The following is a 17,528-nucleotide window of genomic DNA, read 5'->3' as shown; positions in this document are numbered from 1 at the left end:
GCCGAGCCCACGTGTACTTGTTTACATACCCCACCACTTCTGTACCCCATGCTACCAGCGCGAAGATTGGACGTCGACCGATCTGATACCGTTTCAGTTTGAGAGACTTTGTCGGGCCGGGCTGTTCAGAGTTTCTTTGGCATTTATATTAGCTACTCATTTATAACTATGGCATATTCTGTACCCGTAAGTATTAAGTAGGGTCAAGATCTAGTCTATTACTAAACTTCTAAACAATCCAAGTTCGATCTTACTTAGCCCCTCCCCCTCTCCCTTCATATATGTATATAAATTATTGTAACACAATGAATTTCCATTAATAATAATAATAATAAGACTATATAGCAATGATAACAATGCAATACATTATCGTTACTTGTAAAATCCTATAGTCATTCCACCTAACTTGATATTATTTTTGATGCATGACTATAATATCTTTGTTTTGATTGTTAATTGTTTATTTTTGTTTACTGTCAACTCAAAAATTATTTTATCGATTTTTGTATGAGTGTATTATGTTAAATATATATCGCAATACCATGTAACACAATTAATTTCCATTGTTAAATGGACAATAAAGATGAACCTTATGAACCTTATTCCCACCAAGTACCAACATACCTAAATTGGCCTGATCATTCAAATAAATTATCTGTGAGCCTACCATTTTTCATGCACAGAAGCAAGGAGTCTGGAAGATGGCATCTCGTGGAGGACCAGAAGGTGAAAATACAAACATCTTTCGTTTGATGTCATGGAACATTGACGGACTCGATGAGAGGAACACGGAAGAGAGAACAGGGGCAGCATGTGATACCATTATGAAGTAAGAAATATTGACCTTTTGACAACTATTCTTAGGGTTTCACCAGCACAAAAAGGCATTGTTGGTTTCATTGACTGTAGGTCTCATGGCACTATGAACATGACTGACAAAGAAAGCGGACAAAATATACAGTTCCTAAGTTAGACAAAGGAACATCCCTTCACTGCTATTATGTAAAAAGGTGTAGAACAGGTGTCACATGCATATTCACCTTTTTACATAATAGCAGTGAAGGGATGTTCCTTTGTCTACCTGAGGAACTGTATATTTTGTCCGCTTTCTTTGTCTGTCATTTTCATAGTGTGGGCTCTCAGTTTTATGGGCTGTCATTCTTGGCTGAGCCATTGTAAGTTATACTGTACACATAAATGGTACCAGTTGTGGGTTCAGGGGAAGGCAGAGGGTATGTGCACCCCCATACATTATCTATGTCCAAATAGAATTTTTTTTAATGAAATGAACGTCTTAGAACTTTATGATAAAGTTTTCCTAGGGACATTGCTCTCTATGACCTTTCAATAAAAAAAAATCACATTGATCCACCTTGACTCATGAAAAGTTGGTTTGGTTGTCAATAATGGAGGAATTGTAAATGATTCGCACCCTTCCCTCATGCTAAAAAGAGTTATCTCGCTAGATAGACTTCTGTTCTAATGCATTCTATGAGAGAAGAGTTGTAAATTTTGATTAAGTATCCTGTATGTTGCGTTTTTCAGGTTAGCTCCAGACGTGGTCTTTCTCCAAGAGGTGGTACCCACAACACACACTCTCCTCAAGGCAAGGCTGTCTTCCAAGTATACCATCCATGCGGCCAATTCCATTGGATACTACACCTGCACGCTGGTGAAGAATTCTTCAGAGTCCTGCATCACAACGAGCTTGGTCCAACCTTTCTCGAACACCAAGATGGGCAGGAACCTGCTCATTGTCAATGTAAGTTTTGCTTTAATTGTGCAAAGGGAACCTTCCTACTGCTAAGTAAAGATATTGTCTACAGACTGTTTAGCTAGTTTGATGCCAAATTGAGTCCGAGTGGCCCAGGGCTCATTTAGGATGACATTTTATTTTCAAGTTTCAGGATTGTAACCAAAGTCAACTTACCAAGTATATGACTGAGGAGTTGCTTTTGATTATACTTTAAACAATAACAGTAATCAGGATAAATGCTGTTATTCTATAGAGTACATATCAAGCAATTTATCCTGCCATGTATCCATTTAGCACCTGGGTGGAGAGAGGCAACTGTAGATGTGATGCCTCGTTTAAGGGCAATTGCACCAGGAAGAAATTCAAGCTCTCAACCATTTGATCGAGTGTCAAATGAATGAAGCACTGCAATCCCCGTAAAGGTTTACTGTTGGAAAAAGTCTCCCAAAATAATATATTTGTAACTGTTTTTAGGATTTGTTTTTAACTCATTTATAGCTTAGGGTCTTTTCTATCTTAGGACAAAGAAAAATATTATATTTTGTTCAATAGTCACTTTCATGAAAGGGTGCAAATTCCAGACAGTTCATGAAGTGGTACTAGTATTTGTTTGGTTGAGAGTCTTGAAAATTATCTTTGTGTGATTGATTAATTGTCTGTTGATTATTATCTTTACATTTGTCATCTACCGGTATACGTTGCAGGCAAGTTATAAGAACATGTACCTGTCACTCATGAACACCCATCTGGAGAGCACTGGGCCAGCGGCGGCTGAGCGCCTGCTGCAGTTCCAGCAGGCTTTAGGAGAGATGCAGATTCAAGACCCGGATAGAGTTGTCTTCTTTGGAGGGGATACCAATCTTCGAGATAAAGAGGTGTGAATATAGTCTCTTCATTTTTTTGTTTTTCCTTTTAACTTTTTGATTTATACGTTATTATTAGTTGCATATCCGACCATAGAGTTGAGCCCGATTACCCCCCCCCCCCCCCCCCCCCCATTTCAAATTTCAATGTCCAGGAAAGACAATATTACATTAATACAATTGACAAGGGTTTAAATGATTTCATGGATACTGAGAACTTTTGGGGGGGGGGGGTCTAGAAGTGGAAGCATCCATATTCCAATGCTTGATTTTATCAGAAATATAGGGTTGGGGTTAGTGCTTGGTCTTGGTTTGAAGTTAAGGATGCACTAATGGACCGTGGAGCAATTGTATACAACCATATCATTATCAAATAAAATGTCATTCGATCATACATGTAGTAAGTATGATGTATGATGGTGACCCTAACATAAGGTTTTAGATTAAGAAATGTTTGGTCTAAAGCTTAACCAGATTGATCTTTTAGAAGAGGGTGTCCAATGAGGGAAAGGATTTTAAGAATAAGTTTCATGTTAGTTACAATGTTTGGTATGTATGCATTTCTAATTATGGTTATCTTAATTTTGTTGTTACTTGCCAAGGTTGCAAGCATGCGTGGCCTACCCCAGGGAATCGTAGACCAATGGGAAGCTTGCGGAGCCGACAAAAAGACAAAGTTCACCTGGGACACCACAACCAATGACAATCTGGACTGGCAATCGGGAAGCTTCAAACCGAAACTCCGCTTTGATCGCCTCTTCCAACGACCCGCAGCAGGACACGCTACAAACTTGAGCATAAGTTCCTTCAAGCTTATCGGCAAGGAGAGATTGCCAGGCTGTCAACGGTTCCCGAGCGACCACTATGGGATAGTGTGTGACTTCGATATTTTGCCGGGAGAAGTGTGATCGTTGGTGATGTTTGGTCAATCAATTGGTCAGTCATTTGGCCTACAAATGCATATCATTGCGGACGTTTGTTCGATCAATTGGTCAGTCACTTGGCCTACAAATGCGAATCATTGCGGACGTTTGTTCGATCAATTGGTCAGTCACTTGGCCTAAAAATGCAAATCATTGCAGATGTTTGCTCAATCAATTGGTCAGTCACTTGGTCACTGGGACTACAACAATCTGCCTGGAGAAATCTTTGATGATATCATTCCTAAACATGGCTCTATGCAGGATGATACTGTTAATCTCTTTAAGTCTTACCTTTGGGTCTATTAAGATAGACTGGACTAAACATGATCATGGTCCAACTTACTTTATAAAGGTGATTGATGCTAATTTTCAGATCTTCAAAGTAATGAGCCTTCCACAATTCATGCAATTCATGAATTTTTTTGTGGGCTTTGTGGCAGGAATTTTTGATTTTGATACCCAAAGCTAATGTTTTAGATGCACTTAATTCTGAACCAACGCTGTATTGGTCCATATCAGTCGTTCTCTCAAGAAGTGCACCTTAGTGAATTGTGATATGTTTTTGTTAAGACCTTGTTATCCATATTTGAAGGAACCTTGCAAGTATTTGAAGGAATGACACTCCTTTCTTAGCCAACGATCTTAAAGCTTTCAGTACTAATTTTCTCTTCCATACTTTTTGCCTCTTTGCACGACAGGTGAATCTTATGGTATAAATTTCACTCACATATTTTGCTCCAAATTTGCATTTGTAAACAAATGATTTGAGATGTTTTAGCTAAGATCTAGGCACCTACATTGTATGTTTATTTTCTTCTCGACTCAAATCTGAGATATTTATTAATGAAAATGTTTTATATACAGGTACCTGTCACTCATTTAGATTGGTATTTGTATCATCTGCAAAATTGTTTTTACTACCCTTTAGAAAGTAACTTTTTGATCAAAGTAATGTACAATATTGTACCAACTATGAAGGAAAGAGCAGCTGAGACACAATTTAATATCATAGGAACTCTACCAAATGTCTTGTTTTTGCCAAGAATGTTCAAGTGAATCAAAGATTGAACGATAAAACAGGGTGGCATAACAAAAAGTAGAGAGAAATTGTTTTCTGAATTTTGAAAAAAATCATATTCCTATCAACTTCCATGAGAGGAAGAGAGGACCTAAAACTGTTGGTCCTCTGGTTGCTTACTAACAAGCATTAAAGCTTTCTTAGCAGACAGGTAACATAACCACCACTAAAGTAAACTGTGCTGCAATTTTTTACAAACAAAAACATGAGGATTATCGCTATTGGGTCGCATCATTTTGTATTTGTTGTACTTGGTTGTTTTATGTATTGATACATGTATTATGCCGGTAAAACTACACATGGTGATGCAACATTGCTAGCTTTATTTGGCCTTAGCATGAACATCATGAAACTGATGTGTCTTACACTCGCTCATCACAGCTATGGCAGGATTCTACAGTATGTTTGATATACATTATGAGATTCGGTCATGGCTCATAAGATACATTTTCATTTTCAGCACAGGAATGTCTTTATTTGTTGAATCCACAGGCTAAAGGCTTTATGTTGCCAAAGATAAGGTCAAGGGTTGTGATTGGTTTTAAAGTTAGGTTCACTTCAGGGCCATGGTTAAGTTCAGTGTATGGTCAAGTATTGATGTGCGGACTTGGTCAGTGTTACATATTGACCATGGAGAATGGTTACCGGGGGGGGGGGGGGGGGGGTGGTGGTGTTTCACAAAGCTGCTAAGTCGAACTTAACTCAAAGTTGGACTTAACCATTATGGAGACCCATTTGTAGCCTTAAAACAAAATACCTGTATATTCAAAAGCAAAAATTCAAGTATTTTAGACTTTTCATAAATTCCACATCAACAACATGAAATCTCCTTGATTATGGAAAATATGAATGATAATCAACATTCAATTCCTTTTAAAATAATTTTACAAAATATTTTTCAATGATGCTAATGGCTTTCTATAATTGTTAAGTCCAACTAAGAGATAAGTTCAACTTAGGATCTTTGTGAAACACCCCCTGAGCATGTCATTGCCTGTCTGCAAGAAGCCCATAAGAGCTACAGGTATGTATTGGCAATATCAGTATCAACAAATTGTATTGTATAATCCTCTATTCATTCCACTCCCATAATGAGTGTTGTTATACATGGACAATGGTGTCATTTTTACTACTGTGTCAAATATGAAATCGTAATTCATCTCTGATATGTATTCATGTTAAACCTACCCTCCTCTATCGGCTCTATCGCTTTGTTGGAAGATTTTAAAATGTGTCAAAGATGATCGATCATCAATCTATTTTTATTGTATAATTAGCTGCAAAAAGAATGAAATAACTGATTAAATGATTTATGGTAAGCTCTTATTTGTTATTCTTTGGTTCCAGTAACTAATGGCAATTTAGAAATGTTTAGTATGCCACTGATGGTCGTTTGGATCAGAAAATACATATCAAAAAAATCTTGCTGAAAATCATATTCACTGAAAACATAATGTTAAAGGTAATACAAAGTTTTGGTATTGGGTCATGGATTTGGTTCAAATGAACACATTGGAAGCATATGCGATCCTACAATATTCAGTAATCGTTGTTGCTGTTGAAATCGAGTCCAAAGTTATGAAATTTTAAATAATACACTCTTTCTGTTGTATAGCTCCCTCTCAAGGTCAAGATATTAATGAAGCTATAAAACAATGTTTCTTGACTAAAATTGACCCATGAGCTATTCCCGTTTGGAAATTATATATCACAACTACATATGAGATTTTCATGGTCGCAGCTACCATTGTATGGCCGTAGGCGCTATTTGAAATTTATCAAAAGTGTTTCTAGGGGCTAAATTTTCTAGTGCTTATAATGCATCCACAGGGCATCCAAATATATCAAAATTGTAAAGATTCACTATCCGCCCAATTTTCAAAATTTCCCAAAACTTTGTATTACCTTTAACACTGTAGTCAAGACTTGACCACCACCGGATCATTACATTTGATAAAAGCCTCAATCGAGTGTCGGTCTAACTTTTAGTAGAATACAGGCCGTAGAGGCCACTGCTACACACAGCTAGGTTTTGTCGGTTTTTTTTACCCTCTCAAACATTGCCTCTCACCATTATTTTGCACACATTTTGCTGCAGCATTCTTTTAGGTGTTATACAGTGTCGTGTGTGAACAACACCTAATGGCCGGAATTCACAAAGGAGGTTTGAATTTAACCCATGGTTTAAACTTTAAACCCTCATTTACGCAACCCATGGTCTAATATTGGACCTCTGGTTGTGTCACACTTCATTTGCGCTAAGTTTAGACCATGAGTTATGCAAATAAAGATTTAAACCATGGGTTAAACGATCACCCTCTGATAATAACGCACAAAAGAACACCATCTATTCATAACAAAAAGAAAAGTATTAAACGCATTTATCAAAACAAAACACAATTTTATTGGCAAGGCTTTTTCAAATAGTGGTAGAATGTACAAGAAATTGCCTACCGGTATTCTGAATTTCAACAATTGTATCTACAAATGTACTCTTGAAGAATGCAAGAAGCTGTGTTCATAAAGTGTGTTCATAAAGTGACTTCATAAAAAGTATGGGGGAATAAGCCTTGTAAAAAATGGTACATTACCTGAGATTTGAGTAAATTTTTCAGACTTCAAAGGTACAGTGGTTATTATCATTCAATAATCATCACATCTTGCATGCATGAAAAATGATACACACAAAATGAGACTACATACATTTATGCCCTTCTGTTGTCGTAAACCCAGAATGTTGTCCTTTGAAACCATTATAATTTAATAACAACTTGAGTTACCATACCAGCATTTAAAATATGACATGACTATTTGTATACAATCCTTTGAAACAATAATACAGAAATAGTTACATATTGGGCATACTGTACATCCACCCATGGGGATACTCGATGCACTTGCGGTAAAACCTGTCTATAAAGACCACCCAAGGGAGACAAGAAAAGTGGTCTTTACAGGCAGGTGGTCTTTATATACAGGTTCCTTTAGTACATGTTTTAATGAGAAACCATTTTCAAGGGAAACAAAAATGTGGTCTTTGCAGACAGGTGATCACTAAAGCAGGTTTGACTGTACCACTATTACCCTGGCTTTAGGCTTTAGCCTAGCTGCCCTGAGGTGCTGAAAGCATTCAAGCAATTACAAGTATAGACTGTACTTCCTACTCGGTACCCATTTACCAAACCTGGGTTAAGACTGGCAAATGCAGACTGATGCCACGCCAAACGATGTTAGTACTGCAGTTGGGACTCGTACCATGAACCATTAGAAGCACAGTCAGCTTTCAAAAGAAACAATGGAAGTATGACAGCTTTCCTTTAGACTTTCCATACTAATTGGCAGAATGAATGTGTACCAATTTACTTCAGGCACTTTTGTTTCAAAGGAAAGGAATTTAAATGTATTATACCATACAGCTTGACCTGCTAGTCTAATAGGTAGATTTCATTGGAAATACATGTATCTGCACACATTTAAAAGACTCATTTTCATTTTATTATTTTTAATTTCAGTTTTAAATTTAACAGAACACTGCCTCTCCAGAAGAAAAAAATTAAGGTATCAAACATTCAGCATATAAAATACAGTCCAACATGCAGGGGAGTTCTGATATGGGGTGGTAAACGTGTAATTGAATTGCAGCTGCGCGCAACAAAAGACTTGCGCATTTTGTTTACTCATTCAACTTCTCCATACTATTTTGAAATATGTAACAAAACTTGAGACTCCTCCTAATTTCTAAAGATAGATAGAATGCTTCATTCACAAATTACAAAGTATTTACAATTCAAAAAACGATTCCATTAATATGCATCAATTGCTGCTACATTGTACAATTAGAAAATACTGTTTTTGGACATCAAATATAATTTTTTATCAATCAATTTTTAGAGAAATATACACTTAAAATTGGTCTCACTTGTTTAAAAACTGGAAGATAAAAAGTATGTGAAACTTGAAGACAAAACAGAGAAGTGAAACAACTTCTCTCAATTTTGCAATTAAACTTTTGATCACGTATAAAACTTCTAGTTCATGAGTAGATTAGAGATGATTGTATCAACTTCAAGACAACATATACGCGCTAAAACCATGGATTTACAATGATCACTGACAAGTGGCAACAATAATCAGTTTCACATTCAAGTCCATTTAAAGAGTATGGATCACCAAAACGTGTTAGACTCTTGATAGGGTTCCGTGTTACTATACCTGTAGTCAAACTATGAGTTTCAAACATTTATTCTACAAAGAGATAAATATCACAGTTCAAATACACTCCCGGTGAACTGTAAAACGTCTCGTTTAATAGACTACTGAAAACACACCTACACACTCGCATAGAATAGGGTGTGCGCGGAACCCTAAGTCTGACTTTGAGCCTGTGCACGCCCTATAGGCAGGGTTTTATGTTTTTCTTTATTTTCTTCATACTCCTTAACCATTCAGTAATACAATGCTAGGTAATATTTTTGTAAAGGTGATTTCATACATTCTACTTATACATAAATTATTTTTTAAGGAGATTGGTACACTTTGAGTTTCCCAGTGAAAGTCAAAGAGCCCCCACGTCAGTGGGCAGCACCAACATTATGTGGTGGCACATCAAACTTTTTAGAAGTCCTTAGAAGTTTGGGCTTGTTCAGATATGGCTCAGTAAACCGCAAAAAAGCCTCAACAGGTTTTTTTTGTACAAATGCTATGCTTATTACATTTCACATCATTAAAAAGAGAGAAAAACGCTGCAGTTTTGATGGATCATATCTAAATGAGCCTTATGTATAAAAATGGTCTTACATGGCACTCATAGCTACATGTGGGCTTCAAGTGCAGGAAGTGTGGATACAATTTTAACTCAGACAAGGTAAAATACTATCACTAAAATATTCACTATAACACATATTGGTGGAGGAACAAACGGAGATGCATAAAAATATCTCAATATCCAAAGTTTATAAAGAATTGTATTTACAAACCACTAAAATATACACTAATATCTACAATACAGACAGCGATCATCTTTCAAATGAAAGTGAATTCATGAGATCGTAATACAAAACATTAACTCGGGTATGTAATCTGATATATTCTGTATATATACCAATGGGAAAATGTCAATTCTTATGAAACTTCCTGAAATATCAACAAGAAAATCTATAGGAATCTAATAACTTATAATATATGTATATCTTATTGAGGCAGAAATTCAAAACATTGTTTATAAATGGTGAATTCTTGAGTGACATGTGTGAGTAATTAAATATCGACACAAGATAGAAAAGGAGATCCTCTTGAAACATTTCTACTTACATGTACAATTTCAAAATGTGAAAATTCCATCCATTTCCTACAAAATCACTTCTCCTTTTAATAGTGAGTGATACTAGTAGTCACAATAACAAGACCAACAATAGACCAAACAATGTCTGTTTGGAGCCAGAAGGGCAGTAACTCGGTTTTAAATGATACGATTTAACACCCTTCTGGTTCTCAACAGGAGATAAAAGTCCAGAATTCAAAATGGCCAATGGTTTGACAGTCATCGGTTGGCATGGGATCCATTTTGGTGGAATAAACGAGGTATAAAAGAGGATCACTGTCTGTAAATCACATATATATACTAGAATCATTAAAATGCAATATGTGAAAGGATCCTTCTACCCGAGGCCGTCCGTTCTCCCGCGTATCCGTCGAGCGAGTTGCATGTCCTTGGGCATCACAGTGACTCGCTTGGCATGGATGGCACACAGGTTGGAGTCTTCAAAGAGATGGACGAGGAACGCTTCCGCTGCCTGTGAAAACAGGATTAATAATAAAAACGGTGCTTATAATTCGCTTACCACCAAAGTCTCTAAGCGCTATAACAAACAAAATACAATGATAAACGATTACATATTAAACAAAACATTACAAATAAACCTACAAATTACAATACATATGACATATACATCAATGTGGGCAGAGTAAGTAAATCATTGAATTTGAATTTGAATTTATTAACAACAACATAACACAATGTTACAAATGTATTCAAGTGGGAAACAAAATAACATGTCTATACATATCCATGTACATGCGTTACAAAGAAAAAGAAAATATCCATATCCATCATCAAAAGCTGTTTTGAATAAATGTGTCTTTAGACGTAAACGTTATAGTATTTTGGGTGTGACAGGCACAGAGGGAAATTTCCCCCAAAATCTTACCCCTCCTTAAATTGAAGAAAAAGTAGAGTTTTGGTCATGCCATTGCACTTGCAAAGAAACTGTCTGGAAGTGATTTCTTTAAACTTTTCACGAATCTGCTTCTCTATTTTTTTCTGGTTTCTTACAGAGTAATTTGAAATTAAGATTGGATTTTCCTTTAAATTGCTTTGAATTGTAAATAATAGCCCTTAAATAGTTTTTAAGTTCTAACTTTCAATGCATAATACTTAACCATATTGATAATTTCATCACTGGACTTATCGGACTTTATACCTTAAATCCAACTTAACCGAATGACAATTCTACTCCTTCTTTGAGCCCAGATCAACTGTCAATGTCCATGTGTTGGATCACTGAATCGCTTGCCTGACAAAGCGCCATACACTTACCTCTTGTAATGCCATAATAGCTGCAGCTTGCCAGCGATTTAGTGATGATGGGTTTAAGATAAGACAAATTTCCCTTACCTGCAATAAAAGGATGAAAAAACAGGATGTAATTACTGTTAAATCTATCATTCTAAAAGATATATTCAAATGACAGGAGGAACTGTTTGTATGTACCAGCCCAGATGGGCCACAAGCTTAGGGTACAAAATCACATTCATTTCCTTTAATCAGTTCCAAATTAATAATTGTCAACAGTCACATCAGTATCATGCCCAAGGCTTATTTGATAAAAACTGTATAAGCTGAAATTTTTTTGAAATGATTTAATTTTCATGACTTTTGCAAATCACTCACCGATCACAAATTAAACAACACAGCAAACAGAGATATTGACACCCCTTTTAGGGGTTTTCCTCCTAGTGGAGTTTCATGTATCAATAATAATAATAATAATGAACATTTGTATAGCGCCTTTTCTACAAGTAGATACAAAGCGCTTAATTAACATATATATCAAGCGTTAGAGGTGCGCATGTATACCTCATTTTTTATGTATGATGTATCGGTACTGTGTCTGTATATGTGCAGCACATCTGCAAATTCATGCAGTGCAGTCAATAAGTAACGCATGCATGAATTGTGCAGAACAAACTTGTGTGTCTTCTAGTTTAGAAGTGCGGGCGGAGAGTATGTGGAAGTACAGGTCATTCACAAAACCAACAACCCGCAAAAATATCTTTGGGCATGTAATTCGCGCAAAGAAATCTACACAACTTTTATACGCAAAATACATTGGCTTATATCGTTCCACTTCTGAAGGTCTGTCCTGTAGGTAAAGACCAATTTTCTACAGGACACATTTCAATGGAATCATCATAATTGGTGGGGGAAAAAAACGTTCATGGGAGCAGATCGAGAGCTACTTAGCTCCGGAAAGCTAAACAAAAAAGGGCTCTGGATTACTAAAAAGACCTCTGGTAAAAATAATCAAAAACAAGGGAAACGCTCTCGGCGGTCTCGCCTGCATAACGCAATTCAATATGATAAACCAGAACGTCAATGACGTAGCGCTCATCCGCATCTCACAACAACAAATATCGTAAATTTTATGTGGTACACTTTTGAACTGGTCAAAAAATAACAATTTCATGCCCTGGAAGGGACATAATTTCATTTCATTTGCATAAAGTACCATAAATAATCAATGGAGCAAAATCTCACAATTCTGTGTAGAAGTTTATTGTTCCAAATTTAGCTCTACCAGATAAGGCAAAATCGGTCAAGAAATGAGGGAAAAGAAGCCATTTTTGTTATTTTTGGAATAAATTTGCATAAATTACCATAATTAATTAATGGAGAACAATTTCAAAATTCTGTGTAGAAGTTTAGTGTACCAAAGTTACGATATAAAGCAAACCAAATCAAAATCGGTTGAGAAATGAAGGAGAAGAAGCCTTTTTTGTGATTTTGAATAAATTTGCATAAATTAGCATAGATAATGAATTTCACGATTCTGTGTAGAAATTTAAATCCCCTCCTAGCTCTATCATATGAAACAATCAGAATCAAAATCGGTTGAAAAATAACGAAGAAGAAGCATTTTGAAAATCTTAATGTTGATGCCACAACAAAGTCTAAGTTTGTTGACCTTAAATGGCCTTTGACCTTAACTTAGTGACCTGAAATTCCACTCACATGATTGGGGAGACTTGATAACCCTATAGTCCAAGTTTCATTGACTAAGAACTTATACTTTCAAAATTATATCAAAAATTCAAAAACTTAACCTTAGGTTAAGTTTTCGATGATGATGCTACAACATAGTCCAAGTCTGTTGACCTGAAATGACCTTTGACCTTGACTTTGTGATCTGAAATTCTACTCACATGATTGGGGATACTTGATTACCCTATAGTCAAAGTTTTATTGACTAAGAACTTATACTTTAAAAATTATACAAAAAATTCAAAAACTTAACCTTAGGTTAAGTTTTTGATGTTGACGCCGTCGCCGTCGCCGTCGCCGTCGCCGTCGCCGCCGCCGTCACCGGAAAAGCGGCGCCTATGTCTCGCTTTTTGCTACGCAGGCGAGACAACAATCAAAAACATCAAAATCACAGTAATCAAACTCCAGCTTGAAGTACAGCAAATCCCAAAGAAAGCAGCCATAAACAATAATGTCAATGTTATATGTTCCTAACACACGTTCCTAACACACGTATTTGAAACTGATCTCTACTTACCACTCGAGCAAAGGGCAGCTTCCTGAGCAGTAGATTAGTACTCTTCTGGTATTTTCTGATCTCCTTGAGAGCTCGCGTTCCTGGTCGGAACCTGGGTGGTTCTAAGAGAAAATGTGAATCAAAAATTACATAAAGCAAGAGGAATATTTCAATACAGACTTTGATATTAAATTATACTTCAGCAATTTTACATTTCAATTTCTTTAAACATTTTACAGTTTGAATTTTTAAAAAAATGAAAATTTAACTCTCAAATAGTACTCCCATTTAGTACTTCAATTCCTTCTACTCCCAAGTAGTACATGTATCAGCTGATGATAAGCAGATGATCAGGAAAGATACAGAAATTGACAAAAGGGCTCTAAAAGTAAAACTTAAAAGCACACATAGCAGCATTGCCATTAGTATACTTTTTGTGTATTGAAAACTGTTTAGACGACCTCTATAATCTATCGTCGTATTGATTCTCAAAATTTCAAACACCACTGTACAAAACTCAATCAACCGAGTTCACTCAAAATCGGTACTTACTTTTAGTGACAATTGATGACACCTAAAAATATCAGTAATATACAATATTTCAACTTAGTCTACCGATGTTGGAAAAAATACTTTAAAAATTCAAATCGTGAGTCTACTGTCAAACTTGCCGATCAGCCACTTCGTTGTGTGCATTAGCCATTTAACTAATGTGCATTGTGTGTAATTGATGCCTCTCACTCTCAGCACGCAAGTATGAAGCCCTAGCCTAGAGCGGGCTAGAGGTCAATTATGCATTACTTAGCATTGATTATATACCTCACTTAAGAAATCCAGCCATCTGATTGGTCGAAATTGGAATCGTGATTTAAGCCATTCCCAAAAAGAAAAGAAAAATGCCAAAACCGGTTAATAGTCCAAAAGATCCCTCAAAATTCTGGTTACCCGGAAAATAAATGAGGAAGTGATAATTTCCTCCACTATCCGATTACAGAGCAGTCCATATTTGTTTTATATACCTCATCCGTTCCAAGATAGACGTAGGTATTCATCAACATCTCCTAAATATCATCATCAAATTTAAATAGGTCTATATGAATTTTTCTAACTTTACCACAAGAAAATACAACAACTTTGGTTTTAGCTGCGTTGACATCACAGGTTTTTGGAGTACTAACACAGGGTTTGATAGAACGACGCAATGATAGATCGAAATGCTCCTCGTCATGTGATATAGTCTTGACCAATCAGTGAATGACAATCTATGTTTGAGGTATATAACAGTGGATGCAACTTCCCCTTGTCCTTGAGCATATAAAACAGCCAGTCCTCTTGTCGATATCTCTATAGACTAGGTCTAGATCTACTAGTAATAATGCTTTACTGGAGTGCCTATAAAAACAGGTGATGATCCAGCTTTTTCATGGAACTCTTTGCTGAAATTGATATGCTAGACTATTGCTGATTTCAGATTAGACGGACGATAGGTACTAAGGTAGTAGTACGCAACGTAGTCTCACTCCAGCAAAGCATAGACTAGAGTCAATGCTAATGCGTATTGACCTCTAGGCTCTAGCACTGCACAGCACTACGCCTTAATAGGCAGCATTTGAATACATGATGAATAGTCAATACACTCATCATAACCATGGAGTTACTAGCCGAAGAGTGGAAACTCTGCCCTTAGGGCTTTTCTTATCACTCAGAGCGGGATTATGAGGGATTAGGGGTCCAACGAAAAACAAAACGACCTCTTACGCAACGAGGTCACCCTGGTCTCGATCTCCGGACTTTTATGTCCAATGCGCGATGCCGCACTGAACTGGCCCTCTCTAGGAGGAAACATCGACAGTCCAGTCATAATATATAGTTGGTTTATATAGACTAGCTCTATACACATCAAAGGCAAAATGATTATAACGGAAAACTGTACACGAGCGACGAGTTTGTAATGACATGCACAGTTTTTCTGTTATAATCATATTGCCTTCGGCGTAGACTAGAAGGGATGAGATTTAGATGACGTCATGCGCAGCGAGAGTTTAAACGCCCGCTGCAAGATTTTTATCATGGATAACGATTTTGACCCATAATTTCCTAAAAATGGACCATTAAACGGATTATTTCAGTCAAGTTGGTAAGTGGAACCGAAGTAGTTAAGTTTCAACCTAATTTACAATATAAAATGCATCAGATATGCATCCTGTGAAAGGAGTAATTCGGGGATAAGTTTTGCAAGTTTGGTGTACTGGTTTGCCCACATAACCCTACACATTTCGCGGGATAGTCTGTTTCGGTCTCTAAAGAGAGAGTCGACCCTACCCCAATAAGAGGCTAACTAAAGAAAGAGACGGAAAATTCGGTCTAGCGAGAAAGCTGCCATGTTCGGGATGTAAACATATCCTACAATGCACCGCACATGCCAGCGGTTCCGGCTGATCAACCGACCTTGCGCATGCGCTATGTGATCGATGTTATTTCAGCCGGTGCGATCGGCATTAATCCGATTTAGTGGAATCGTCGCTTGGGGAGCGCGGCATACAGGATGGTTCCACTGACCCTAATCCAATCCCCACTCCTAGGTTAGTAACTCCATGTCATAACATACAAATGAACACAATCATGCCGATGCGGCTGATCGCCAAGTTTGACAGTGGACTCACAACTTCAAGTGTTAAATTATTGTTTCTAACATAGGAAAGTTAAAAAATTGTATTTTACTGCTATTTAGGTGTCTTTAATTGTCACTTTAAGTACCGATTATGAGTTTTGAACAGTGGTGTTTGAAATGTTGAGAATAAATAGCACAGCCAGGATATTGGCCGCGGCCTACTTACTTCTCATTTTTCGGTGCTGTGTCTCCGGTGTGGAGCCGGACGCTTGTCCACCTCTCCCCGCTGGAGGTGCGGCTGGTGTTCCAATCAAAGTTGCTCCTTGCCGCTTGCGAGGTGTATCTTTTTTCCGTTTACTCGCAGAGGACGGCGTTTTGTGTGTTTGCATTGGCCGTGGCATTTTGGAACAAATAAGCTAAAAAATCTACAAGAATTGCATTAAAAAGTTACTGGATCTACTTTAGCCCCGTCTATATCCAGAAATGTTGGCAACCGTCGATCGGTCAAACACAAATTCGCCGCGCGTGAATGTCACGTGATTAAATATTGGTAGTCTGAGCTGAGCTGCATGCAGACTCTGTTTTGAGAGTGTCGATATCTTGATTGGACTGAAGCGAATTCACCAGCGTCGCTCAGGGTAGTAAAATCATCAAGGGCGTCAATCCCGTAGGGGGGGGGGGCAGAGGGACACGTCCCCCACGGGTTTTCCTAGGGAGGGGGGGGGGCATCATATCAAAATTATGTCCCCTATGTTTTGTCAGAAAAGAAGAGGGACCACCAGGGAGCAACGATATACAAAATCTCACGAATTGGCCAACAACAACAAAAACAAAAATTAGTGACTCTTACCCTCTCTTAATCACTTGCTGGCTGTTTCGCCGCACAATATTTCCTGACGAATTGGGAAAGAAAAAACAAGTTACTGTGTCCATCCCGTTCTCAAGCTCGGATTGACGCCCTTTAAAATCATCACATCAGTACAGATTGAAATATTAAAACCCATATTATTTATCATCATCAGGCCCTAGGTACAAGTTGGTATATCCAGGGATGTGCACTGGGACTATCCTCCATGGTATATCATTAGTGATACATTATTATTATTATTATCATTTGAAATAACGAAAACATATTAGTGTACGAGGCGAACAAATGGTCTACAAAGAAAAGTGCAAAAACCTTGCTCACGGTTCGTTTCAAACGGGTCCATAAAGTAAACTATATAGTATCGACATCGATCTTTCCTGCAACTCAAAATGATAAATATAGAGCAATAAAGGTGGACCAACTATGAAAGGGAACTTTCATTTCAAGTGATCCCTATAAAAATAATGAAACAGTTTATTTTTTCAAAGCCATAATGTAAGATTTTTTTTCTTCTCTCCAATTAAGGTCATTTCTTCAGTAGAGAAAGGAGGGGGAGTGCCCTGTGCCCCCATCCCCTCCTTGCTGATTCCTCTTTAAAACCAGGCAGTAACCC

General features: G+C 37.2%; 2 protein-coding genes across 2 annotated transcripts; one reads left to right on the top strand and one right to left on the bottom strand.

The window, feature by feature from the left end:
* The first annotated feature begins 3 nt into the window (after positions 1–3).
* Positions 4–4,638, top strand: LOC764829 (tyrosyl-DNA phosphodiesterase 2). Its single transcript, XM_030974365.1, has 5 exons — positions 4–186; positions 684–829; positions 1,546–1,762; positions 2,461–2,631; positions 3,222–4,638. The coding sequence occupies exons 1-5, from the start codon at positions 169–171 to the stop codon at positions 3,525–3,527; spliced, it is 858 nt and encodes a 285-aa protein (XP_030830225.1). The 5' UTR covers positions 4–168; the 3' UTR covers positions 3,528–4,638.
* Positions 4,639–7,000: 2,362 nt separating this feature from the next.
* On the bottom strand, positions 7,001–16,598 carry LOC583575 (putative histone H3.3-like type 3). Its single transcript, XM_003723831.3, has 4 exons — positions 16,274–16,598; positions 13,458–13,558; positions 11,216–11,293; positions 7,001–10,412 (listed from the first exon to the last, which is right to left on the bottom strand). Exons 1-4 carry the CDS (start codon positions 16,446–16,448, stop codon positions 10,278–10,280), a joined length of 489 nt encoding a protein of 162 aa, XP_003723879.1. The 5' UTR covers positions 16,449–16,598; the 3' UTR covers positions 7,001–10,277.
* Positions 16,599–17,528: the final 930 nt, after the last annotated feature.

Source organism: Strongylocentrotus purpuratus, unplaced genomic scaffold (genome assembly GCF_000002235.5).
Source record: "Strongylocentrotus purpuratus isolate Spur 01 unplaced genomic scaffold, Spur_5.0 spur5_scaffold_7, whole genome shotgun sequence".
NCBI lineage: Eukaryota > Metazoa > Echinodermata > Echinoidea > Camarodonta > Strongylocentrotidae > Strongylocentrotus > Strongylocentrotus purpuratus.
This window is presented reverse-complemented; position numbering and strand designations above follow the sequence as displayed.